At 45.1% G+C, this 23,838-nt stretch overlaps 2 protein-coding genes and 1 long non-coding RNA gene across 6 annotated transcripts; 2 read left to right on the top strand and 1 right to left on the bottom strand.

Moving 5' to 3' along the window:
- The first annotated feature begins 1,327 nt into the window (after positions 1–1,327).
- LOC117862408 (uncharacterized) lies at positions 1,328–2,486 on the top strand. The gene is made up of 2 exons (XR_004641986.2): positions 1,328–2,036; positions 2,125–2,486. It is a non-coding gene; the product is annotated as an uncharacterized lncRNA (long non-coding RNA).
- Positions 2,487–2,568: 82 nt separating this feature from the next.
- Positions 2,569–4,818, bottom strand: LOC117862407 (protein GRAVITROPIC IN THE LIGHT 1). Of its 4 annotated transcripts, none has more exons than XM_072295184.1 (2): positions 4,652–4,818; positions 2,569–3,929 (listed from the first exon to the last, which is right to left on the bottom strand). In XM_072295184.1, exon 2 carries the CDS (start codon positions 3,907–3,909, stop codon positions 2,617–2,619), a length of 1,293 nt encoding a protein of 430 aa, XP_072151285.1. In that variant the 5' UTR covers positions 3,910–3,929; positions 4,652–4,818; the 3' UTR covers positions 2,569–2,616. The 4 variants fall into 4 exon arrangements, with proteins under 4 accessions (XP_072151285.1, XP_034601762.1, XP_034601763.1 ...); XM_034745871.2 differs by having other exon boundaries at positions 2,569–3,926; positions 4,652–4,816; XM_034745872.2 differs by having other exon boundaries at positions 2,569–3,926; positions 4,520–4,657.
- Positions 4,819–14,967: 10,149 nt separating this feature from the next.
- Positions 14,968–17,813, top strand: LOC117863487 (CBL-interacting protein kinase 15). The gene is made up of 2 exons (XM_034747208.2): positions 14,968–15,146; positions 15,895–17,813. The coding sequence occupies exon 2, from the start codon at positions 16,195–16,197 to the stop codon at positions 17,527–17,529; it is 1,335 nt and encodes a 444-aa protein (XP_034603099.1). The 5' UTR covers positions 14,968–15,146; positions 15,895–16,194; the 3' UTR covers positions 17,530–17,813.
- Positions 17,814–23,838: the final 6,025 nt, after the last annotated feature.

The raw sequence follows: 23,838 nt of genomic DNA, 5'->3' as shown, positions 1-23,838 counted from the left end.
ACAGCTGGGGTTGCAAATTAGTTAAGCAGAGCAGCAGGCCAGGGGAGCTAGGTTGTTGATGGATCAGTTGGTGCGTTTGCTGGGGGCGGAGGGCGGTACGTGGCTTCCCCCGGGGCTTCCAGTGGAGCAGCCACCGTCAGCTGCCAGCGGGCAGCCGATGCTGATCACGATCTCCGGGCATCATCATGGACGACGCCGCTGGCGTGGCGCCTGCACCTGATGATGCAGCCGCCTCCGGAAGTGCAGGCAGCAGTATGATGCCGGTGGTGGTGAGAGGCCTAGCGCAGGTGGAAGGCCGCGGCGCCAAGGCGGTGAGGAGGAGCAGGAGGAGGCCAAGCAACTGCAACACACGACGGCGGCTGGGCGGCCGGATTGCAATCGTGCTGCAGCAGGCCATTGACATGTACAGAGCGGCGATAGATGGACTGCCACCTCTAGTGCATGATAACTCAGGTGCACCTCATGCATTTGGCGAAACACAACATGGACAAAACTATGTCATGACCAACTCTTTGCACATGTCGTGCACAACTGAAAGTGTTCTAGCATCGAAGTGTGGTGTAGGGACTGCTCTAAACTTCTTCGTTCCAGATAATATGACTTGTGATGTGGTGATTCTATGGGCTCTGTCATGGAGATGCACTGAGTGGCAGCCATGGCCGCCGCCAATGCCATTGGGCATTAGTTGTGACAGTGCTGTTATGCGACCAACGCCATGGCCATCCTTCACCATATTTCATGAGATTACTGCGCGGGGCTATTACAGTTTGCTAGGGAAACCTCCATGGCCACCTCCAGCTCGACAAAATGTCTCACTTGTCAGTGCGGAAATGGTACAGTTATTTGAATGCATGCAGCAATATGGCGGTATTTGTCATATTGGAGAAGACCCTAACTGTCATGTGCCTGTCAGTGCAAACTCATGCATGGTATTCAGTTATGATGGCCAATGGCAATGTAAGTGTGGGCTCCCAGAATTGGTGCTATTGTTGGGTGATCACTGCATAGCTAAAGAGCACCAGTTCAAGCAGCTTCCTTGGGATCCTGGCGGTTTGGAGCTTCTACGTAGGCTGGTGGACAGTGTAACTCAGTTGTCTTGGAAATTATTCTGGTGTCTTAGTGCTGCAGTTCTGATGACCCATATCCCTATTCAGTTTAGTGCTCCAGTTGCCTTTCAGTCTGGAAGTATTCACGTTCAGGATTATATTATTTATTTGATGCCATTAATGCTTCTACGGATCACCATTGCAATGAACTGTCAGGTGGCTGTTTCTATATGCTCACAATCAGGAGGTCTTGTCAGGAACATAATTATTTTCAAGTCACCCTATCCTTCGCCTCCTTCCTGTTCAACAAGCTCCAACCGCAAGACAAGAAGAGAGAGAGAGAGGCGTCGGTTGGAGGAGCAGCAGCCGCGCCGGCACGGATTACCGCCACTCCCCTTTCCCGCCTCTACCTGCTTCTTCTTCTTCTTCTTCTTCTTACTCCCCTGCAATCCTGAGCTCGCTCCTGACGACCCCACTTAATTTCTCCCTCCCGTGCATTTTGCTGCCTGCTCATTTCGTTCCTTGTGGATCTCGCCATGGCCAACCTGGGCAGCCCAGCCCCAGGTGCTCTCCGACAGGATCGACCCAAGATGTGGCGCTTCCCTTCCGGCGGGGAGCACGGTGACTGCGACGGTGGCGGGCGGCGGACGGCCGGGAAGAGAAGCCCATCCGAACAGGGGTATTTGTGTAAATAATTGGATCGCGATTATTAATCGCGATCCAAATCAGGGGGCACTTTGTAAAAATAATGGGAGTCTATTTGTAAATTTTATGGATCTATTTGCAAATATTTGGATCGCGATTATTAACCGCGGTCCAATCCCGGGGGCTATTTGAAAATACTATGTGCCGGCGGCGATGGTGGCGGCCGCCGCGCTGGACGACCTGCGCTGGGCCATCGACGAGTACCCTGAGGACGTCCTCTCCGGGAGTGGCTCGACAACTTCTCCCTGCTCAGCTACGCCGACATCCGCGCCTACCGCCGGCGAGGTCCGTCTCCCCACCTGCCCATCCCTCCCTCGATCCTTCTCTCTCTCCTCCTGGATTTGATGTGATTGCTTGGCCAATAAATTGGCAGATGAACCCGGCGGAAGATCGTGTGGTGCACCCGCTTGGACAGGGCTGAAGATCAGGAGCAAAGCTGGAAGACGGAGAGAGAGATGGCGAGTGATCCAAGCTTAGCTCCGATATTGTACCAGCTACATGCAGCCAGAGCATGCATCTGAAGAAGAAAAAAGAGGAGCAGCAGAAGGACAGCCAAGATGCTAACCAGCACTAGTAATGCCCGGCCGCCAACTGTGCTCAGAATTACTAGTTAGTGATGCTATAAGCAAATTGAGTTTGATCCTCACCGTACCTCTGTATTTTTCTTTTTCAAAAAAAAGCGCATCACATAGTTGTTGTTCTAGCAGTAATGTCCAATTAGAATTCGTAATTTCATTTGTTTTTCAAGTGCCAACTTTTCCAAATTCTTATCTTTTTTTATTGTGATGACATGGAATTATCTAAGTGCAGTTGCCTATTAGTCCATCAACCAAAACTCAGACAGATGAAAAAGATACAAAGTCAGTCATTGGACTTGGATGAAGCGCTCCTGATGACGACAGAGAAGCACCCTGCACTTCACCACCGTGTCACCGACCTTGACTCCGGGCGTCACAGTGAAGGCAACGGCAAGCTTCTCTTCCATGTCACCTTCTCTGACGCCAGATGCAGGTGCCGCCACGCTCTGCATCCACTCCTCGGCGTACTCGCTCCCTCTCCTCGCGTAGAACATCCTGACACCATGTATTCCATGCTCGACGCATCGCGCCATGACCACACGCAGCGCCCACGCCGACCTCGCCGTCGTCGCGAACGCCCTGTAGAACCACGTCCTCGGGTGCCCGCCGCGCGACACGAACGCCCTCTGGTCCAGGTTCCCGAACATGGCCGCCTCCGTTTCCGGCGGCACGGCGGCCAAGTATCTTGACCGGCAGAATCTCGAGAAACTGGAGCTCGGGTACTGCATCAATGCGTCCATCGGGTCGCAGAACCTCATGATCCGATCGAAGCGAGCGGCACTGATTTTGAGTTCTGCTTCCTCCTCCTCCTCTTCTTCTTCCTCAGTACCTGTAGTAGCACCGAGCATCGTTCGCCACAGGTGCGCCTCAAGTGAGTACCTCCTCCATGACTGCTCCCCTGCATCTGCATCGCTGACACAGTTATCTGAAGATACCATCATGCTAGATGCAATCATCTCTGCAAAGTCGTGCACCGATGCTGATGCCACCTTGAACATCTCCAGCAATGCACTCGGCGTCGCCGTGGCCAACTCTTTGGGCACACCGAAACCCTTGTCAGGATGCTTAACTGATGACGGCTTTTTGGCGCTCTTGATCTGCTTGTTCAGTTTCGAGTTCTCCCTCTGCAGCGCCTCCAGTTCCCTCTTGAGCAGGACAATGTCTGAATCCCTCTTCCTCGCCTCGGCTTCCAGTTCCTGAACAAAGGACCACCGCTCGTTGACCAACGACCCGATCCCAGAACTGGAGCTGCACAGGCACTGCAGCGCTGTTACTGAATCGAGCTCAGACGTGATGATCTCGTCAGCGAAGGCGATCTTGGCAGGATCATAGGGGAAGTGAGCTTTCTGGAGCTTGACGTAGGCTGACTTGAGAGATCCCATTGCTTCAAACAGTCTTATGAGAAGTAGCCTCTGATCATACCGCCCACCGCAGGTTCCAACTCGTGATTTTGCCTCATCGCCCAGCGTTGGCGCTGCGCAGACCTTGGTGAGCTTGCAGAGCTTGGTGAGGCCGACTAGGAGCCCAGGAACGGTGCAGGTAGGAGTCCCTGCGCTTCTTCTTGGTGCCGGTGACTCCATTTTGGCCTCCCTAGTGACTGCTTACAATCCAGCATCCAGGAAGAGAAAGAGAGAGAGAAAAAAAATCAAACTTTTCTGTACGAATATGAGGGAAAACAATAAAAACTTGTGCATGCTAAAACATCAGAATTGACAGAGGAACACTACAAGGTGTTTGATGCAGATACTACATGATAACTCACACTGACTATATGCAGAACATTTCTTCTGTTTCTCAAGATTAAACAAAACATACAAATTGGGAAACATCGTGGAATTGCAAATCTTGAATACAAATCTGCACTGTGTTCCAGCAGGAGTACACAGTTTCCTAATTGGAGCAGGATTATCTAAAAAGACATTGAAGCATTGAAGCAGGATTATCTAACAGGACACTGAAGCAGGATGAATCACAGAACGGACGGCTAGAAATTTGCAGGATGAGCAAAATTGACCTACAGTCCAAGGGTTCTGATTAAAAGGAAGAAAAAAAATGAGGCGCTGGCATGGAATATTCAGAGATATATAACCGAAACAAGTGGAAGTATCTGAATAACGGAACAAGTTGTATGGAATTACAGGAAGCACCAAGCACGGAGGCGATAGCACACAAGAACGTGTTAGGCTTTACCTTCTGACCGAAGTAACTTAATAACAATTGAAGGCCATCAGCAAACGCAATTATCGGTTAATGATGGACGGAGAGAAGAAGCAGAGAAGAGAAGAGAAGAGACAAGCTAGAGAGAAGTAGTAGTAACCTAACCTGTGGTTGGAATAAACGCTAGATTGACGATGGAGAGAGATAAGTGAGGCCTTCCCTTGGCTGGTCTATAATATTTTTCGAAACATTTGGAGGTCTATCCGACCGGCGGCGGCAAAGCGAGCAGGCGAAATCCTAGTGGTGGTGGTGCCAGTCGAGCAACGTGCTAGTATGATGAGGTCAGGAACGGAGGTCGACAATTCAACATGGCATTGGGAACAACAAAAGCAAAAGGTAGAGTACCTGGTAGAGACAATGTCTTGTGTCCGGGACCAAGTGATCACTGACCATGGTCCAACCCTACGTCTCTACTCACCGTCATGCAAAAGCAAAAGAGGGAAAGCGGTAAAAATGGATTCCAGTGTTTTTTTATATCTATTCATCATACAAACTGCGCTCCACTTTCCAATTAGTCGATCCGCTGATCTTTTGACGTGGACAGTACTCCCTCCATTCCAAATTGTAAATCACTAGCATCGTGCGCTTGCTACGGGTAAAATATTTACAATACACAAAGTATTCAACAAAATAATAATAGTATAAAAATAAGTGTAAAATATTAAAAAAGACAGATGGATTACAGGATATAGTTTTGATGCTAAGCCGGCCTGTTGAGTTTGTTTTGTACTGGCAAATAAATACTGAATTTAAGCCATATTTTGGAATGAGAAAGACATTCAAAAGTATGTTTCAACTATTTAAGACTTTGAAAAGTAAGTTTCACCATTTAATCCTCCTCAAATATACTGTCGATTGATATAAAGTCTGCATGGTCTTAGAATCACTTTATCGGCTTCCAAAATTTGACAATTTTGTTAAGCAAAACACGCCTTACATTCACAACCGAGGGAGTACTGTCGACTACAGTGACTGTAATTAGGATTTCTAGATATCAACTGGGTTTAGTTTTTATGGCCCATCGGGCCAGGCAAAGATCTTTGCCTTTGCACAAGAAGATTATTCATCAGCAAAAATCTTTCGACTCTTTCCCCAAAAAAGAAGGAAAAAAAACTTTGAACTCGAGTCAATCTGTTCAACATCACAATCTACCCCGTATGCTGAAAAAGAGCGCCAACCAGTGTGAGACGCTTCCACAAACATAACATTAGTGACGGTCTTACATGTCTGACACAAATGGTCCAGATAGATATAGAACATTATGTTCTATGCCGAGATAGCACACTGCACATATAACATTTACACTAGTATTTTTGCATAGATACCAAACGTAACATTTACATTTAAAGTTTTACATCGACCCAGTCAATGGATTTAATTTATCAACCAAAAAACCTGATACAGACACAATTAAGCAAATTACAGAGCCTAGTGATGTTTTTATAAAGGATCGGTACATGTATTTTGTCCAATATGGGGTAGGCATCGTCTCTCCATAAAATATATGCACACAGATGGATGTAAACAGTCAAATAAAGGTACTCGGAAATACTACTGTAAACAGGCTACCCAACCACATGTGTCATTCGCAAGCAAAATAAAAGCATCTTCGTCTTACAATTTTTTCTTTCATTAACTAGAACTTTGCATATAAGAGACATTATTCATACAAGCTATGTCGAACTGTAAACATAATATTGAAGAGAAGATAAACTTAAATACTTGTAGTACGAGAACAGGTTTTGGACATGCATTAGGAACAGGTTTTGGTTTACTTTAGCTGTAGCACGTGCGGTGTTCGATACGGACTCCGATCCCACGGCGTTTCCGATTCAGCAAGCAGGATAGGGCGCGAAAACGTCAAACGAACTAGGAGTCCATTATATTAATCACGATATACAAATTAAATACTCCATCCGATTGGTTAACATATCGCAGTTAAACTGCAATGGTTAGCCCAGCGCTGATCGCAGTCGTAGAGTGCGTGCTAGTTTCTCTGGTCATCATCATCGCACCAATCGTGCTCGCCTGCTGCTACGGCAACACAAGAAATAATGAAGACCAGCAGCAGGCGGACGGCGAGCTGCCGAGATGGAGGAGGCGGTGCAGAAGCAGATGGCATCCATCGCCGTCGCCTTGCTGGAACGCGTGGCGTACCCTCGCCGCCAGAACCCCGCCTCTGCTGATCCATCAGCATCAAACGACATCGACTGCAGTGTCAGTAGAGGAGGACTGCGCGATTTGCCTGGGCCGTTTCGAGGACGGCGACCGGTGCAGCATCATGCCACTCTCTGCCACCACGAGTTCCGCAAGGCCTGCATTGCCGGTTGGATAATGGCGTACAACACCACATGCCCACTGTGCAGGCCGTCAACTGCAGTGGACGGCTGTTGCTGAAAACATGGTGTAGAGTAAGTACTATATGTGTGTGTGTGTAACCTACTGGATATACAGCATTTCACTCACTAGTATACATTCTATATATAGTTATTTGTGTAAGTACCATTAAGGAGTTTCCAGGTGCAGGCTTCAATATGCATGCGGTGAATTTTGGCATGAAGATGGCACATGTTTGTTGGTCGAAGACCTGAGATAGCTTAATTAGTAAATTTGTTTAGTGGGCGTGCAAATTCCATTGCATGTTGAGATTATGTGCAGCGTGTAGCTCAGTGGTGGAGCATCAAGTAGAGGTGCCACCCACCCTGAGCTCGAATTCTGGGTGCTGCATTATTTGTGCCCACCTCCCTATGCAACGGATGCAGATGGTTCCCAAGGTGCCAAAGAAGATGCTGGTGAGGTTCCTGCCCAAGCTAGGCTTCGGTGGACCCCTTCTTAAGACAAAGTTAGTCAGGGGCGGACTACAGGGTATGCCGGGTGGGTCGCGGCATACCCTGTATTTTGGGCCATTAGAGCAATAGATACGGCCCATCAGCCACAAGTAAAAAGAAAAAATATCAAACCCTTCCGTCACCACCTCCACCTCGTGCCCTCGTCTCACGACGCTTCGGTGCCGCGCGTCGCCGTCGTCCAGTGCCTTCGCGTGACCACGCCTCCGACCATCTGCTATGCGCCACCGCCTGTCCACTGCCCAGCAGCCCAGAGGCACCCGCCGGTGAGCGCCGAGCGGTCCGGCCATCACCACGTGCAGGACTCAGCAGGCACGCCAGTTGCCCCATTCATCTATAATCCTTTTCCTCAGTTTCTTTTGCAAACTTGCAGGACCTTCAGCAAAGGTACAGTAAGAAGTATTCTTGTGTTGCTTGATGCGTTCTTCTCCATTAATACTCTTGTAATTAAATTAAATAATGATGCATGCAATATTTTTCAGAAACGGTTGGATTAGGAAGAGAGGCGGAGATATTGCATCTTTTTTTTCCAGAAACACGCAGCAAAGGCAGCAGCAGCAACTGCTTCAAACACTATCCCATCTCCAATTGAAACTTTCGTGGAATAACAGAATCAAAAGTAGGATGGAGTGGTAGTTGAAGAAATCGCGGATCCTGTGCCCTCGCCTCCACCACTGCAACCACCCGCATCATAGCTGTAGGTTTATGACATCAATCGCCTTCCACATGATCCAGGTGAAAGGCAGTCCATTGTGATTTGTTATTATTTCTAGCTTAATCTTTGAATTTAAGACTATTTAGTGCATGTGGTTCACCGAATTAGAATGTGGTTTTACCAAATTGTAAATGGTTTTATCGAATTGCATAATAATTTTTATTCGGCATACCCTGTGGTAAAATTTTAGATCCACCACTGAAGTTAGTGGGACGTCTTTCCCGCTGATCGAGTTTTTTTTTCATGTTGAGATTATGCATCGCCCTTGTAGTACAATAAACTCTGATGTGAGAGACTAGCTAGTAGGCGCTCAATCGCTCATCTGATGGCTATTATATTATGTTATATTGCTGCTTAATTAATACAGTATTGATGAAATATATGTAAAGCACAAGTTGCTACTTGAGCACTCGATGGATGGTACTAGCCAGTGTGCGCTAGACTGAATGAATGAGATTTCGGTGTGGTCGTGTCTCTGCTTGCCAGCAGCATCCACCCTGCTCATTGCCCACAGATCTTTTGATGCGATCTTATCTGACCTGATGTTTTGCGAGGCGTGTTTGGATCCTTAGCTAAAATTTAACTCTTGTCACATCGAATTTTCAAATATCGAATGTTCGAATGCTAATTAGGATGACTAAATATGAGCTAATTATAAAACTAATTGCAGAAGCCCTGGGTCAATTCGCGAGATGAATCTATTAAGCATGATTAATCCATTATTAGCAAATGGTTACTGTAACACCACATTATCAAATCGTGGATTAATTAGACTTAGTAGATTCATCTCGCAAATTAGCCTCCATATGTACAGTTAATTTTGTAATTAGCCTATATTTAATACTCTATCCAAACATTCCATGTAACAAGGGCTAAAGTTTAATCCATAGGAAACAAACCAACGAATGAGTGAATACGGTGGGCAGACATCACATGTGACGTGTGTGCAAGTATTTTTGTGATCCACTAGACACTAGCAGTGTGTTGCCTGTGATGAATAGTGCTCCCACCTAATTAGACGAACCAAAGAGAGAAAGCCAATCGATCCTAGTATTGTATTTTGCTGTAGTATTACGGTAGTTTGGCTGAATCCTCCTTGCAGTTGCAGCTGGTATGAGTATGAGAAAACGGAAAAAGTTTAAAGGACATGCCTGCCTACAAGTTAACGATTCAGTGGCATCTGGAGTTCTGGAGTAGTGGGGGGAACACAAGTGGCCCGTGGGCGTCACACGCACAGCAGCATATATGGGACAGCCTGCTGCTGATTGAATCCTCGTGGTCCACCTGTCAGTGGCGGGACGGAGGAATCCAATTCTTGCGTGAGAAAACGCTGGAGGGGATGTGGATCCCAGTTTCTGCCTGGACGGCTGGTTCGGGAGGAAGGGGTATCTAATGAATCTAATATTAGTTCTAGTTCATGGACCAGCGGAATTTGGTACGCTGTCTACGGTGAACCAAGTCGGTACGAAGGGTATCTAATGAATCTAATATTGACCCTTCCTCCCGAACAGAATGACGACGACTGCTCGCGGCGGCGCCATGCACGTACGCTTGTGCATGGCTGGAGCTCCACCGGAAAATGCCAGATCGGCCTACGGTGCACGGAAATCGACGGGAATAGGCAAAACGGAACGCCCTCGGGATAGGGAGCTCACCTAGGGATACGACAATAAAAGAACCTCTTAATGTATAGTATATCTTGTTGCTTAGCTTGCGCTCCTTAATTTGTTGGCACATAACATAACCTACATGGATACTGGAGAATGAAGCAAACCAGACTTGGAAGAGGCCCATTGATCAATAATGTACTTGATCCCCCCGACCCCTGTGATTTTAATCATCCATTAATTAGTACTCCTTCCGTTTGGTTTTAATCACCCTCGATCATTTATTTATTCCATTAATCATCATCACCAAGTTTGTCCGTCGGATCATCATCAGTGACTGGACTATATAATTCATGTAAATATATACGGTGACATGTCCTTTGTTGGTTTGGCCGTGTGATAATTATTCGTACTACTGCTACTACCTCCTGCGTCCACGGCCATGAACTTAGCTTCTCTTTGTCTAGAACGTCATGACTGGAGGTGCTAGTGCCTCCATCATCACATCACTCTGGAGGTGCTAGTAGACGTCATGAGCTGAGGAGGTCACAGGTAAGGGATACATACATGCGGCTCCCTTGTTATCATATCATATCACCCACTTAATTTCTTCAATTCCATTTGTCGAAATTGAGCTCAACTAACTGCGAACGAACAGGGCGTTAGATTTTCCACCATGCAGGGAGTCTCTCTGCTTTGTTTGGTTTCTCTCATCCGAGTTCCAGACGCAGACAACAGAGCTAGAGTTTGCAACAAAGAATATCTCAGATTGCATTAGTTGCCGCTTCTACGGCGATGAGCATCCGAGTCATCAGTGATCAACCACGACGCCATCCTCCAAAAGAAACGGAATCATCATTGCAACGGAATATGTGGGTGGTGGCTCTGCAGACGTGGCGGTGACCAATCGACCACGACCTCCACGTTTGTTTTTTCTTAAACGAACCTCCACATAATTAAATACCAGTGACCAATCGACCACGACCTCCACCTTTGTTTTTTCTTAAACGAACCTTCACATAATTAAATACCAGTAGAAATGACCGTGCGTTGCTACGGATCCTTACTTGCTCTCATGTTATTATTCACTTGTTCCTAATATGTTGACTTTGTTTCATAATATGTTGGTGCGTTGTCCCTAGTAGTCCTCTTTTTGTAAGTACAGTAGTAGAAGACATTTGTGGGTGGTTTGATGCCATGTATTTATTACGTGGGACCCACACATGGAAATAAAAAAAATTCACCGCTTAACATCCGCCCTATCCATTCATTCGCTTTCCCTCGTACTCATCGTCATCCAGCCAATCGCTGCCTCTTCGTCCGTTGGCGCCACCCGCATCTTGCCCCATCCTCAGGTAAGCGCTCGTCCTCCCCGTGCCTAGCCTCATTCCCGCTTCCAGCGCTAGGTCACAGCGCCTCAAGCCACTATGAGCAGGAGTGCTTATCCTCTTCTTCTCATTTCCATCCACCTTCCTTTTATAATCCACTCCAAACCATCCTAATCAAGTGCAAAATTGAGCCCCCAATTGTTAGATCCCTGGCGCTATGCTCTCGCTGGCACATGGCTCTACTTGGTGGACTACGAGGAGGCGCATAGGAGAATCACATTACAGAACAGACAAAACTATGACCTCCTCCTCAGTCCTCACCTTCTTGGAGTCCTGCACGGTGGTGGGCAGGGACTTCTTGACAAGGATGTGGTGCGGCTCGCGGTGGCTGATGATGTCCATGAGCATCTCGTAGTGGGTCATGTTCGGGGATGACACGATGACGACGTCACAGAACCTGCTGCCCAGCAACCCTCGGTGACCTGAAGAGGGTGTTTGATACTGGGTGCTAAACTTTAACAGTGTCATATCGGATGTTCGAATGCTAATTAGGAGGACTAAATGTGAGCTAATTATAAAATTAATTGCAGAACCCCGAGCTAATTCGCGAGACGAATCCATTAAATCTAATTAATCCATCATTAGCAAATGGTTACTGTAGCACTACATTGTCAAATCATGGACTAATTAGATTTAATAGATTCATCTCGCGAATTAGACTCCATCTGTGCAATTAGTTTTGTAATTAGCCTATATTTAATAATCCTAATTAGTATCAAACATCCGATGTGATAGGTGCTAAACTTTAGCGGGTAGTATCCAAACACCCTTGAAAAGGTCTTGAAACCTTCTGGTGGTTAAGGATTCAACAGCTTCTCGGTATTTGCATTCTACAGGCGCTGTGTGGGCAGGCTGGATCTCAGGTCAATTGCAGTAAAGTTTGGAGATCTTTTTGCAAGATCGTCAAGAACTATTTAAGTACTGCAGGTTGATTATGAAAAAATTGAAAGATTTTTTTTTTAAAATAACCGGTTAGAAGAAACAACCGTACTTTAATATTAGGTATAGATATATATTAAGTATAGATATAGATATAATCGTTGGTCCCGCAGGTGGCATTATTGGGAGGAAGGTCGTCGTTGCGTGGAATCAATCCAGATTCACCATAAACCAAAATGGCTCTTGCCTGTTGCCTCTGCCTGCCTGCCTACTGAAAATAAAATTTCCCTGGTTATTCCAATTAAATTCTAGTTTAACTAGGTAGGTAGATTCTTTTTCTTAAGTAACAGTGGTTATATTGTGAAAAGGGGCCTCGGTTTACTAGGTATAGTAGCTTGTTCTCCTAAAACTGAAATATTACACCACTAGCTACCATGTTTTGGATGAATCAACTGGATGGTCCTTTGAGGACCACAGATTTGCTGCATGGTTGGTGTTTACATAAGTTGAACATAACAAATAGAGATGAATGATGCCATAAATTTGGGCTACTCCCTCCATTCCAAATTACTATTCGTTTTGACTTTTCTAGATACACATTTTTGATATGCACCTAGATATAAAAGTGACGTACATACATAGTAAAAGTGACGTATCTAGAAAAGTCAAAACAAATAGTAATTTGGGATGGAGGAAGTGTGGATCAGTTTTTTTTTGTGACGGGAATATACCACATGCATCCTGCAAACGAATTTAGACATATTTCTAGGCAAGGTTCGTTGTGCTTCTTAAATCAAGTTCAGGAATCTAAATTGAATCATAAGCCATAAAAAGTCGTCGGCGATAAGTTGGGCCACATATTGCTTCATGTTGGTGTTTACATAACTTTGGGCCAGATCAGATCCCATGTGTGCAGGAAATATAGCACATGCATCCTGCAAATGAATTTAGCCACCTTTCTACACTAGATTCGTTGTGCTTCTAAAGTTGAGTTAGGAATCAGAACTGAATCGTAATGTGACATAAAAGCTGTAACGATTTCATTGTAGCCATTGTACTAGTCTAGTAGATGATGTAACACTCTTTGGATGTTAATACAGGTTGCCTGCTCATTTAAGGAAATAAAAGTCCATTTAGTTCAAGGACAAAGTTATATTCTCCTCCTACTGCGTGCATTTTAAAGGTGCATTATATTTTGATTTTTTTTTAAAAAAAAGAAAACTCAGGATATTTGATCAATAATTAGTAAAACTATTTGTTTGTTTAGTGTATAAAATTAAAGTTCAAAATAGGGCAGTAACATAAACTACTTTGGCATGGTGTTTGTTTCATATGCATTGACAATCTATATTCTGATTGAATATAAAAATATACTTCGAAGAAGTCCTTTTTTTTGTTTCACAATACACCCTAGTGTTGGATGGGAAGTATGTAGTATTAGTTGTAACTATCTTCAATTCAACACCAATAGTTTCTTTTTTATAGTAAAACTTGTTGTTTGTGTTGTAAACTATTAGATTTCCAAATTTTGAGGAATACTGAACATTTTGACGATTTTTTTTCCAGTTCTCCTCTTTTGTTTCCCTATAGAGTCTAGATAATTGTATAAATGAATGGTCGACACGAACGTCATGTTGTTGTAACTAAGGAACAACATGTTTCGCTCTCCGGTGCCATATATCACTGTCATGTATATTTGTAACTAAGATGGTAACAAAATAGTTTTTTTTTTCTTTTCGTTTTCAGTTGGTGGTTCTGATTGAGTGTAGTAGTGGTGATAATTGTTGCTGAATGTGGCGACACGACGCCGCTAGTATGGTGCACATGCATGACATCCATCTCCTGTCTCTATTATTGAGTTACATAACGTCATGGAATTATGGGAACCAGACACACCTTGAAACACAGCGCAACAAAGAAAAGTAGTATCTGTATGTTATGCTTAATTAGAAACAAACATGGCTACTGAAATCGTGATCACGCAAGATCCAGCAGCACACACATGTATGAATCGTACGGTGGTGGTCCAAGCCAGGGTCCATGGAGCAGCAGGTGCCCCCCTTGCTGCCTGGCTGATGACTCAGCGCAGGATGAGATCAGATTGGCATGGTGTGAAATGAAACCGGGGATGGCTTGGTCCAAGACCGTGTGCTGTATCCTGAGGGCGACCTGGCGTGCCTAGCTGTGGCCCGCAGCGGGTGCAGTGATGCTGAATAAAATTGCATTGGTTGGTCGGAATCCAAGCACGGCGAGGCGATGCCACGCAAGGATATCCGGTCATTACAGGCGTGCTTGGTTCCGAGCCAAGCTACGCCACGCCACACGATTGTGGTGCTAGAAAAGAACGTCACACCCGTCACACTGCAGTGGGGTGCAACCAAGCACGCCCTATGTTGCTGGAGAGACAGCAACCAGCAGTGCCATTATCGTCAAATATAATGGAGAGGTACTTGTATCGTTTTACTTTGTCGTTTCCTTGAAGGAATACGTGCACCGAATGAACATTCTCAAGAAAGGATTAGTAGTGATGGGGATGTTGAGTGGTCCAAGGCACATGGAACAGGTTGCCCTTGACTCAGCCACCAAAGGATCAAAATTGTTGCTGTGCTGTTACTAATCCTAATAACAAAAATCACATCTTTCTTCAGGAAGGAAGAAAAAAAACAGCAGCCTTGATGGTAGATGGCTAGGTACTACTAGACCTGAGCTGTAGTCGGATGGCGACATTACGGGCTGAGCTGTCGCCGCATGTGTCGAGTCGAGTACACGGCGGTGTGCTAGCAAGAATATCCATCCGGACCTGGATGTGTGATGCGGTGCGCAGGAAACGCAGCGGAGGCGGCATCAGCAGGGTCATTATCGTCAAGCCGCGTATGATTAGGCCGACTAATAATCTCAGCCCTTCCTTCCTTCCTTCCCTGAAACCCTCCTCTGCTTGCCGTTGCCGATTCCCCCTCTGCTTCCACCCCCCACCCCGGCCCCCTCCCTGTATAAGAGCAGCTTCCCCTCCGCCTCATTGTCGCCGCATCCCAGCCCTCTCCCTGCCCAGCGGAGCTCAACTTCAGGCAACAACTAGATACCCAAACCAGAACGCGTAACCCCGCACAAATTTTGGTTTTGTCGCCTCCTCGACCCCCTCTTCCTCATCCTTCGTGGCGTCGCAAGGTATGCAATCCGTCTCTCTCTCTCTGCAACTCCGCATATCTGCTTGCAATTTCAATGCTAGTTCATGCCAGTGCCCATTGTCTTTACGGGTCCTCTTCTTGTTTGTCTGCTTCGATTCGTCGATTTTGCTCAGCCGTAGGGGCGCATCCCATCCATTGGACAAGGAACCTTGCGCTCCCCTGTTAGTTTGTCTAGATTCAGGAAAAAAAAATAGGCGGCGTTCATTGGCTCACCGTGCCTTCAATTTCTTCTTGTGCTCTCTGTCCGATTCCGACCCCAGTAGGTATCAGGTCGTTTGGTCTTCTCAGTGTTTGCCAGGCCCAGGCGTTTAGGTTTCGAAAAGACGCAATTTTTACGTCTTCAGTTGCTTCAGCTTTCTCTGAACAAAGTTCCTGTAAGATGGGAAATCATTGAGTGCAGAAAGTTGCCATCTTGTTATGGTTGCCATGGATGTCACCACGCTGCCATGTGCCTGTCCCTTATCCTCAATTACCTGTTTATTGTTGCGCAATATGTAGAAATCCAATAGCATTTGTATACTGGTTCCAGTAGGGAACCTTCTTTGTATACTGAATTGACAATATGCATATTATTTGGTTCGTCAATTCAGTAAGCCTCTTCAATTCTCTGTAAAGCCTTTATTTGGTTATTAATTGCTCCAGTATTTAACAAAAGTTATTAGCTTTCGTTAATATCCTGGAGTCTCAATTGCTGAATCTGTTTTTTTTTCTTTCTTTCTTTTGAGCAGATACCAAAATCCACAAGTCAAAACCTCAGGGAATGCTGAAAGATGTGCTTTCATAAAAGAGATTTCTGTTGCGACATCAAGGAGCTCGCTGCTCCACAAGGGCTGCTAGCCTGCTCAACTCTTGATGTGAGCGACCACCTCAGCTGCATCAATCCTACACCCTTCAGACTCCGACACGACCAAGCCATAAGAGTACTGTTCACCATCATGGACCATGACATGGGGGAGGAGGGCTAAATCATTGCAGTCCACCTAATCGGCCGGCCAGAGGATAGCCGTGTGTTTTATACTTTTGGAGACATGGAGGGCAGAGGAAAGATTTTAATGGAGCGGTATGAGCTGGGGAGAATGTTGGGGAAAGGAACATTTGGCAAGGTGCACTATGCAAAGAACCTTGAGTCAAATCAGAGCGTTGCTATTAAGATGATGGATAAGGACAAAGTGCTCAAGGTTGGGCTTTCAGAGCAGATAAGGCGTGAGATCACAACAATGAGATTGGTGGCACATAAGAACATTGTTGAACTTCATGAGGTCATGGCAACACGGAACAAGATCTACTTTGTCATGGAGTATGTGAAAGGTGGCGAGCTCTTTGAAAAGATTGAGAAGAGTGGCAAGCTCACGGAGCCTGCTGCACACAAGTACTTCCAGCAGCTTATTAGTGCAGTGGATTACTGCCACAGCCGAGGCGTGTACCACCGGGACCTGAAGCCTGAGAACCTGCTGCTGGATGAGGATGAGAACCTGAAGGTATCTGATTTTGGACTGAGCGCACTTTCGGAGTCGAAAAGGCAAGATGGATTGCTCCATACCACCTGTGGAACACCAGCATATGTAGCTCCAGAGGTGATCAGCAAGATAGGCTATGATGGTGCAAAATCAGACATCTGGTCTTGCGGTGTTGTTCTATTTGTTCTTGTTGCTGGTTATCTCCCTTTCCAAGGCCCAAACTTGATGGAGATGTATCGAAAGGTACAGCATGGTGATTTCAGGTGCCCCAGTTGGTTTTCACACAAACTCAAGAAGCTGTTGTACAAGATCCTGGACCCCAACCCAGCCACAAGAATTTCAATCCAGAAAATAAAAGAGTCTACCTGGTTCAGAAAAGGTCCCGAGGGGACCCGCACAGTTAAGGAGAAAATTCCCTGTGAGAATGCCACCACAAATGCTGCTCCAACACTTTCTGTGAGGCGCAAAAAGAATCCTTATGAAGATGCAAAACCGCTGACTGTGACAAACTTAAATGCCTTTGAAATTATCTCTTTCTCCTCAGGGTTTGATCTATCTGGCCTCTTTCTTGAAAAGGAGTGCAGAAAGGAGGCAAGATTTACTTCAGACAAGTCAGCCTCGGCCATCATCTTGAAGATTGAAGACGTCGCAAAGATGTTGAATCTCAGGGTAAGGAAGAAGGATAATGGTGTTGTCAAGATTCAAGGGAGGAAGGAGGGAAGGAATGGTGTCCTTCAGTTTGACACAGAGATCTTTGAGATCACACCACTTCATCATCTTGTTGAGATGAAACAAACAAGCGGTGATTTTCTTGAGTATCAGAAATTATTTGAAGAAGACATCCGGCCAGCACTGAAGGACATAGTTTGGGCCTGGCATGGAGATGATCAGCAGCAAAAGCAGTAGCTTGGATGCCTCAGTAGCTTGGATGCCTCAGTTAGTTTTTGTTCCAAAATTCGTTGGATTCTTCAGCTAAGGGTGATTCTGTTCTACATGTGTGTGTTCTTTTTTAGAAGCTACATTCATTTTGTGATGTGTACCATAGGCTACATTCCATTCGAACAATAATTGTTGAGAAGCTGAGTTCTTGAGTTTCATTCTGAAAATTGTTTCTGTTCTGTAATGGTTGTACCTGTCGATAATGAAATACAATGCCTTTGATCCTTGAAAAAAGGTTGAGCTTTCCTGCAGTTCTCTAATAGCTTCTTTTGGTGAAATACTGTGCCAAACATTTGCAAAAGATATGCACCCCAGCAACTGCATACGGAATCACTTGTCTTGATTTTAGCCATTCCAGCACTTAATAACAGCAGAAAATCTGAAAGTCTAAATTCCAATAGTGATTATATATCACTTCAATGAAACTTTATTGTCTTTTGCGATGCTTGAGATTCAAATTGATTGAGCCCACTAGATCTAACGAACCAATTTTTGTTCTTACTAGAATCTCACTGTCTCTCGAGTTTATCAACCAAAATTTCAAAAAACATTTTTGCATATCTAAAGATGGTGCTGTCTGCTGTGCTTTGAATCTCAACTTCCTTATGAGTACATTAACTTTCAAGGGGCACATCAGCAAGTAACTATTGATCACTCGTTCAGTCTGCATATTCAAAAATAGCAAAAATAACTTGGGTACTAGTAGACAAGGAATGAATAAAGATAGCACCTTCATTGGAAACTAAAAACGTAGTGACAAAGAAAGCAAGGTAAAATATACTCCACACAAAAGAACATATACAAAAATGAAACGTACATCACATGTTGATAAGTTAAACCTTAAGGCAATATTTAAACTCCACTAGTCCACTTGCATTGAAAAAGGATTTGTCCCCATCAACTGGGATTAAGGATAGATCCGACAGCTCGTTTTTCACATTCCTAATCAACCACCGGAACCACTTTCCAAACAGGTCAAACATTGATCCAATCCGATTAGTTTTAGCAAACCAGTCGATAAACTGTTTGGGTTCCTAATTTTCAAACGTATGTGCTTTTGTTCTTGATGATGTGTCATGATAGATGCCTGATGCGATGTATCTCCACAATTAAGAGACAAAAGTGATGCTATAGATAATTCGTTCCTGGTTTGAGCATGCAAAATTTACTTGTTCAGTTTTTTTTTATGGCTTGGCTCGGTCAACTGCATAGCTGTTGGATCTGTCAGGGATATGCTTAGAACCCAAGTTGATCGACAGGATGCGGCAGCTGTTGAATATGTATACTACCTAGTGGAGTTAAATATTTCCTACAAGCAGATAATTATCAAATATAACTCTTAGTCATTGGATTCCATGTGCATTGCGTGTGCATAGACTGCAGAATGATTTGTTGGGAGTTCCAGACAGTGCGACCTACATGCATTGAACTGGGAACCTAACAAAAGGTGAAACTGGAGTTTCAGAGATTAAATGGGATGGTGAAACTGAAAACCTTAGCGTCTACCCCCAGGGTCCATCCCAAAACTCTAGCTTCAGATATATGTATTGTCAGACGGGCTACACTAGCTAATTAAAGCCGCAAAACAAAAGAAATAGAGAGCTAGTCAATAATGATGTGTTCAAGTTTGTGCATGAGACGTTGGATTTGCCAATTGTGAAATGACTTATTTACCACATCCATAGTCGACCAACAAACATTTTTTTTTCAATAGGTTTACCTCTTTGTTGCATCAATATCGCAAGCAGATTATGCAACCAAAGAATACTATATATCCTCTTGCAACATGCTGTAGTACTACTAGCTGGCTGGCATCGAACAAATTTCTGCATTAATTCACTTCTGACTTTCTGAGATGGATTAAGATGGGGGCCAACGCAATGCACCAGATCCAATATACTCCCTCCCCTCTGGGATTGATAAGAGGAGAAGGGGCTTCCTCTGGGCAGGAAAGGCTAAAGGTAATGGCGGACAGTGCCTCGTTGCACGGCCGGTAGCGTGTCGGCCGCAGGAGTTTGGCGGCATTCTCACTTCGCCTACGATGGATGTGGCTCAAGAGAACAGACCCCACAAGACCATGGCATATGCTGGACCTTGACTTCGGCAAGGATAAGGAGGTGCAGCTAGCAGATGTTTCAGACATCCATTGATAGATGTTCACCTGGGCGACGGCTCCTTGGTGCTGTTCTGGACCGATCGCTGGCAGGGAGACGCATCCCCATGCGTGATTGCAAGTGGGCTTTGCTCGTTAGTGAAGCCCCAAGTTCGGAAGCGAAGAACAGTGGCAGAAGCACTGCACATCAAACTATGGATTGCTGATATCTCTGGTCATCAGTTGACTGTCCAGGCACTCGATCTCTGAGGACTTGAAATTGTGGCCGCTAGTCGACCAGGTTCACCTACAGATCGAATGGGGTGGAGGACACACTTGCCTGGCGTTGGTCACCTTGCGCCACGTACTCGACGCGCGCTCCGCGTACCGCATGTTCTTCGTAGGATCTGAGCAGTTCGCAGGGGCAAAGCCAATTTGGAAAGCTTGGGCGCCATTAAAGGTAAAATTCTTCACTTGGCTCGCTGTTCGGCATTGCATTTGGACGGCGGACCGACGGCACCGACACGGCCTCCAGAACCAGGCAAATAAACTGCCCTCTGTGTGATCAGGAGCTTGAAACAGCAGATCATTTCTTCGTCGGTTGCTGCTACACAAAGCAGGTCTGGCATGCCAATGGGAGCTACAATCCAGTTCCCAACCGAGCGCGCGGTTTATGCTTGACTGGTGGCTGCAGCTAAGACATGGGCTCAACAATCTGAAGCAGAGGGGCCTCAGTTGTCATGTTGATCACCTGGACCATCTAGCAGGAGAGGAATGCTAGGAGTTTTGACAACTGACCAAGCATCACCGAGAGTCAACTGGTGGACATCATCATCAAGGAAGGTTAATTGTGGGTTCAGGCCGGAGCCAAGCATATGGCTGCTCTGAGATGGCCGGCTGAAAGGGCAGTAGGTTTGCTAGGAGGTCCGGTCTAGCTGTCTAGGCTCTGTTCTTGGGTTGTAATAGTTAGCCGTATAAATATTAAGTGCGTTAAAACTGTATGCAAACTGTATGCGTGTGTCCGGCTGGCCCGCGTTGTAACTTGTAACTATATTTCATCTTCTTAATACAACGATACATAGCTCTTCTGCGTATTCTCGAAAAAAAAATATACTCCCTCAAAATCTCTTCTATTCTTAACTCGAGTCTTTTCACTCTTTTCTGTGCATCTACAATTATCTTCGGGTTATGTTTTTCAGAGAGAATAGTAAACGTGCTTCCTGTTAACCTATTTGATACCTTGTGTGCATTGTTGTTTTTTAATAAGGAAATAGTTCCGGCCTCTGCGACCGCACACAGCCAAATTCTTACATCATACTCGGTCTAGAACCTAATATAAAAATTAGGGAAACGAGTACACATAGAGTATGAAAAATTCAAAAGTATAGCCTATTATTGCTTCTCCGTCCATTCTTAACGAATATATCTAAAGCGACGATCTCTAGAACTTTGCTTGCTGAACAAATTCAGATATGTTTGCTCAAATGCAGAAAAGGGCTATCACTGACAAGATCATGGCCTACGAAGTGGGGCTGATCCAGCAGTACCTCACCAAGGGCTACACAGAGGATCAAGAGTCGATCACCGATGACGACGGGAGGAGAATTAGGGCAGGAAGCCAAAAGCAAGGGGTTAATAATTTACAAGAATTAACTGTTTGCCCTGCATCTCGTGTCGCTGCTGCAGCTTAGGCATCATCCTTGTGTTCTTGTGTTATTTATGCTACTCCGATCCTTTCTAAACATGAGACTTTGGATAATCATGAGCCTTGAGTGACAACATGTCTGTACAAATGCTTCAATTCATGGTACGCGCGAGTAAGCTCATGCCATGATATTCCTGTAATTTTTTGCATATCAACTGTTGGTGTTGCGCTTCCACTTCCTTAATTATGAGCAGAGTAATTTTTCAGGGTGAGCATCAGCATGTAACTCTTGATTGCTTCCTCATCAGTCTGCATATTCTGCAATAGCGACGGTAAAATAAATAATGGTTATTAGAAGACAAAGAACGAAGTACACAGGTATATATGCAGGCGACGACTGCTATATATGATCGAGCAGACAAGTCTCAAACATAGGAGTAATCATTAGTAACTGCATATTATATGTATCAACTATCAATTAGTACTTGTATAATGATTGGTTGACGTGGGTGCCCTTTGTTGGGCTTGGGTCGATCGAGTCTGGGCCTCATCTGTTTTTTATACATACTGTAGTGTATTATTAATCATCTGTAAATGCATTCCGCCTGTGATTTGTTGTGCACAAGGATACAGATGTAGTAGGTTTTGCTGTTTGGGTATAAGGGGAAAAAACAGCCATGCAAATATGTTGAATACAGATAGCATTCGCACACGACACAGTGACCCCATTATTCTATTAACGTTGCAATTGGTCTTGGTTTTGCAATTGTTCTGAATTTGCAAACATCTTCGATCCTTTGAATTCTCGTCACATATTTAGGTTCAAGAAGGAAAATCACAATCGGAGTCATCGGTCAGAATGACCATCAGAACAAATATCAGGAGAGAGAGAGATAAAGAAATTGGGAAATTTTCAGATCAGAGAGGCTTCAGAAAATTCAGATCCAAATCTATGTGCCTGACTCACCCATCTCAGCAAGAACGTTTTTTTAGTTTTAAAAAAAAAGCAAGAACGTTTCGGGATGGATTGACTGCTCGTGGCCACACCGAATTCAAGGGGAGAAGCTCTAGCTAGAGCACGGGAAATTAATCAATCCAAAGGAAGTAAGGTCGTGCTTTCCATTACCAGCATCGAGAAGGGGAAGGCAAAATCGACCTTGGTTCCAACTCCGCTCGACGCCAGCCCAGCAGCAGGAGAGCACGGGGACTGGGGAGGACGCGAGGGCGGCTGCGACGCCGAGGGGAACCCCGAGGTCAGCTGCGACGGCCGTGCGGATCCTCTTGCTGTTGCCCGTGGATCCGATCCCCAGCCATCCTTGAGGAGATCGCCGCCGACGGCCGCTGATGGAATCCGCCGAGTCGATCGAGCGAGAGGACGCTTCGATAGTTGCCGTTTTTCTTTCCAGACCTCGGCACACGTTTTTTTATTTTACATCGGTTTTGGCCTGAAACAAGGGTAAAATGAAATCCCAAGTAACTTACAGGAGTTTTGGACAAAATACCTTGCTTCCAAACGGGCCCTTACTAGACATGAGACTTTGGGTGATCATGATTTTTGAATGGCAAGATGGCAGTACAAACTGCTTCGTTTCATTCTACAAGCTAACTCAAACCATGATATTTCTGCAACGTGCGTACCTTTTGTTTGTGATTCTTGCTTATGTCCAGATCATGTGCTGTACAGTAAACAGAAAAAAGCTTTCCTCTATCAAGAGCTACTGGAGACGCTACGGAACGCTTAATATCATTTTCTGGTTAATTCCATTCCTTTTCATTTTCCTCAGGCTATTATGTTTGATAACAAGTGACAGCCAGTGGAGTTTATGTATAGGATCCAGCAAAGCCCATCAGGACATGATCCACCTCAAAAATGTTTCTAGGCCTCTTGCAATTGCAGTTTGCAAATGACGTTTTTCTCTCAAGCATGTAGCACACAAGTCAGTCATGAGACGAAGGGAGAGCATTCTGTTGTTCGGCTTTTCATGTCTAAAGACCAAAATGCAACCTGTCAGTTCTAAGAGCAATTTCCTTAAGGTTTTGCGAATGATGTTTTTCTCTCAAACATGTAGCACAAGTCTAAAGACCGAGGAGAGAAATCTGCTCTTCGGCTTTTCATGTCTAAAGACAAGGTTTCTGACCAAAACGCAACCTGTCAGCTCTAGGAGCAAATTGCTTAAGGATTTGCTAGTGTTTCAGCAGGTTTTGTACCAGGAAAGAGGCGCAAGTAATGTGTTTTCAGGCTCCATCTGCTACAATTACAACCTTGGAGGATGACAGCAGCAACAGCAGCAACAGCACACTCAAAACTGAAGGCCAAGGCTACAAAGAGATGATGGTGTTTCATGCCTCCATTTTTTATTTGAGATGGTGCCATCCATCCAGAAAACACCTCGCACTCCTGAAGCAATGGAATTGGTGTTGTTAACTGGAGGAGACACTTACCCAAAACCTGTGCACATCGTCGCAATAAAACATTTCACCAGACCAGATTAACTAGTAACGACTGTCCCGTAACCCACAAAACTGACCATGACAAGCC

This window comes from Setaria viridis, chromosome 7, assembly GCF_005286985.2.
Source record: "Setaria viridis chromosome 7, Setaria_viridis_v4.0, whole genome shotgun sequence".
Taxonomy (NCBI): Eukaryota; Viridiplantae; Streptophyta; class Magnoliopsida; order Poales; family Poaceae; genus Setaria; species Setaria viridis.
The sequence above is the reverse complement of the archived record's forward strand: the minus strand, read 5'-3'. Positions and strand labels throughout refer to the sequence as shown.

What these genes read in the sequence shown, in the direction of transcription:
- LOC117862407 (XM_072295184.1), bottom strand. Translation starts at nt 3,909, where the DNA reads ATGGAGTCACCGGCACCAAGAAGAAGCGCAGGGACTCCTACCTGCACC.
- LOC117863487 (XM_034747208.2), top strand. Translation starts at nt 16,195, where the DNA reads ATGGAGGGCAGAGGAAAGATTTTAATGGAGCGGTATGAGCTGGGGAGA.